Source organism: Antrostomus carolinensis, unplaced genomic scaffold (genome assembly GCF_000700745.2).
Source record: "Antrostomus carolinensis isolate BGI_N321 unplaced genomic scaffold, ASM70074v2 scaffold38887, whole genome shotgun sequence".
NCBI lineage: Eukaryota > Metazoa > Chordata > Aves > Caprimulgiformes > Caprimulgidae > Antrostomus > Antrostomus carolinensis.
The window spans coordinates 363-1667 of NW_010330198.1; the positions used below are offsets into that span (position 1 = coordinate 363).

General features: G+C 62.8%; 1 protein-coding gene across 1 annotated transcript in view; it reads left to right on the forward strand.

Moving 5' to 3' along the window:
* The window catches only part of VPS51 (VPS51 subunit of GARP complex), a gene marked incomplete at its 3' end in the record, with an annotated part of 1427 nt that extends 337 nt beyond the window's left edge, over positions 1 to 1090 (forward strand). The window contains exons 2-4 of the mRNA XM_010172855.2: positions 9 to 91; positions 393 to 480; positions 843 to 1090. Coding sequence (XP_010171157.1) covers positions 9 to 91; positions 393 to 480; positions 843 to 1090 — 419 coding nt within the window. The remainder of the gene's footprint in view (positions 1 to 8; positions 92 to 392; positions 481 to 842) is intronic.
* Between the last annotated feature and the right edge of the window lie 215 nt (positions 1091 to 1305).

Sequence of the window (1305 nt, forward strand, 5' to 3'; positions counted from 1 at the left end):
GGGCGCAGAGCAGCGACTCGAGCCGGCGCGCCTTCTCCGTCTACAGCAGCTCGCGGGCACCCGGGCGCTACGCCCCCAGCTACACCCCCAGGTCTGTCCTGTCACCCACGCGCCTCTCGGCCACCCCAGAGCCACCCTGTCACCCCTGTGCTCCTTGTGTCACCCCTGTGGTAACCATTACATCTTCCCCATGACCCTCATGGTGTCCCCATGTCTTTGTGTCCCCGAACAGTCCCAGTATCTCCTGACCATCCCTGTATCCTCTGACCATCCCTGTGTCCCCATCCCCATGTCTCCTGACAGTCCCTGTGTCCCTGTCCCCACATCCCCTGGCTTTCTGAAATACTTGACTGTCCCCATGTCCCTGACTGTCCTGGTGTCACCATCCCCAGTGCCCCCATGGACACCCACCTGCTCAGCAACATCCAGAAGCTCTTCTCCGAGCGCATTGACATCTTCAGCCCTGTCGAGTTCAACAAGGTGAGGCCACAGGGACATCCCTACAGCCCCAAATGTCCCCAGGGTCCCTAAACTGCCCCCTTTCTCAGCTGTCATGTGTCCCTCCTGTCCCCATGACCCAGGTGTTGGGACCCAGGGGTTCCCCAGGAGCTGATGACCAGGACAAGGGTGTTCCCACTGTCCCCTGATGCTCCCCTGTCCTGTGTGTCAGGACTTGGGGGGGTCGCTGGGGACTGGTGACCAGGATTAGAGTGTCCTAGGAGCTGATGGCCTGGAGAGACATGTCCCTAATGTCCCCACATCCCTGTGCAGATGTGACTTGGGGCCTTCCTGCCCTGGGGGGCATCCCTGTGCCATGTGTCCCTGCTGTCCCCACATCCCAGGTGTCGGTGCTGACTGGGATCATCAAGATCAGCCTGAAGACGCTGCTGGAGTGCGTGCGGCTGCGGACGCTGGGGCGCTTCGGGCTGCAGCAGGTGCAGGTGGACGGCCATTACCTGCAGCTCTACCTCTGGCGCTTCGCCGCCGACGAGCGGGTGGGGGAGGGGCTGGCCCCGGCCCGCCCCGCCCACCGCTGCCTCGACCCCGTCCCCATGGAGCACAGCGTCGTCGAGCTCATCTGTGAACGTGGGTAGGATGGTGGGGAGACAGGGATGTGGGACATCTGTGTCACCGTGGGGCACAGCTGAGAGGGGACGTCTCCAGGAGGGGGACATGTCTTAGGTCCTGCTATATACCTGGGGACAGCCCTGTACCCTGTGAGTCCCCACGCATACGTGGGGACAGACACTCCATGTGTTCTCCCCCACACACACCAGTGTGCAGGGCACCTCCTGTCCCCACGCC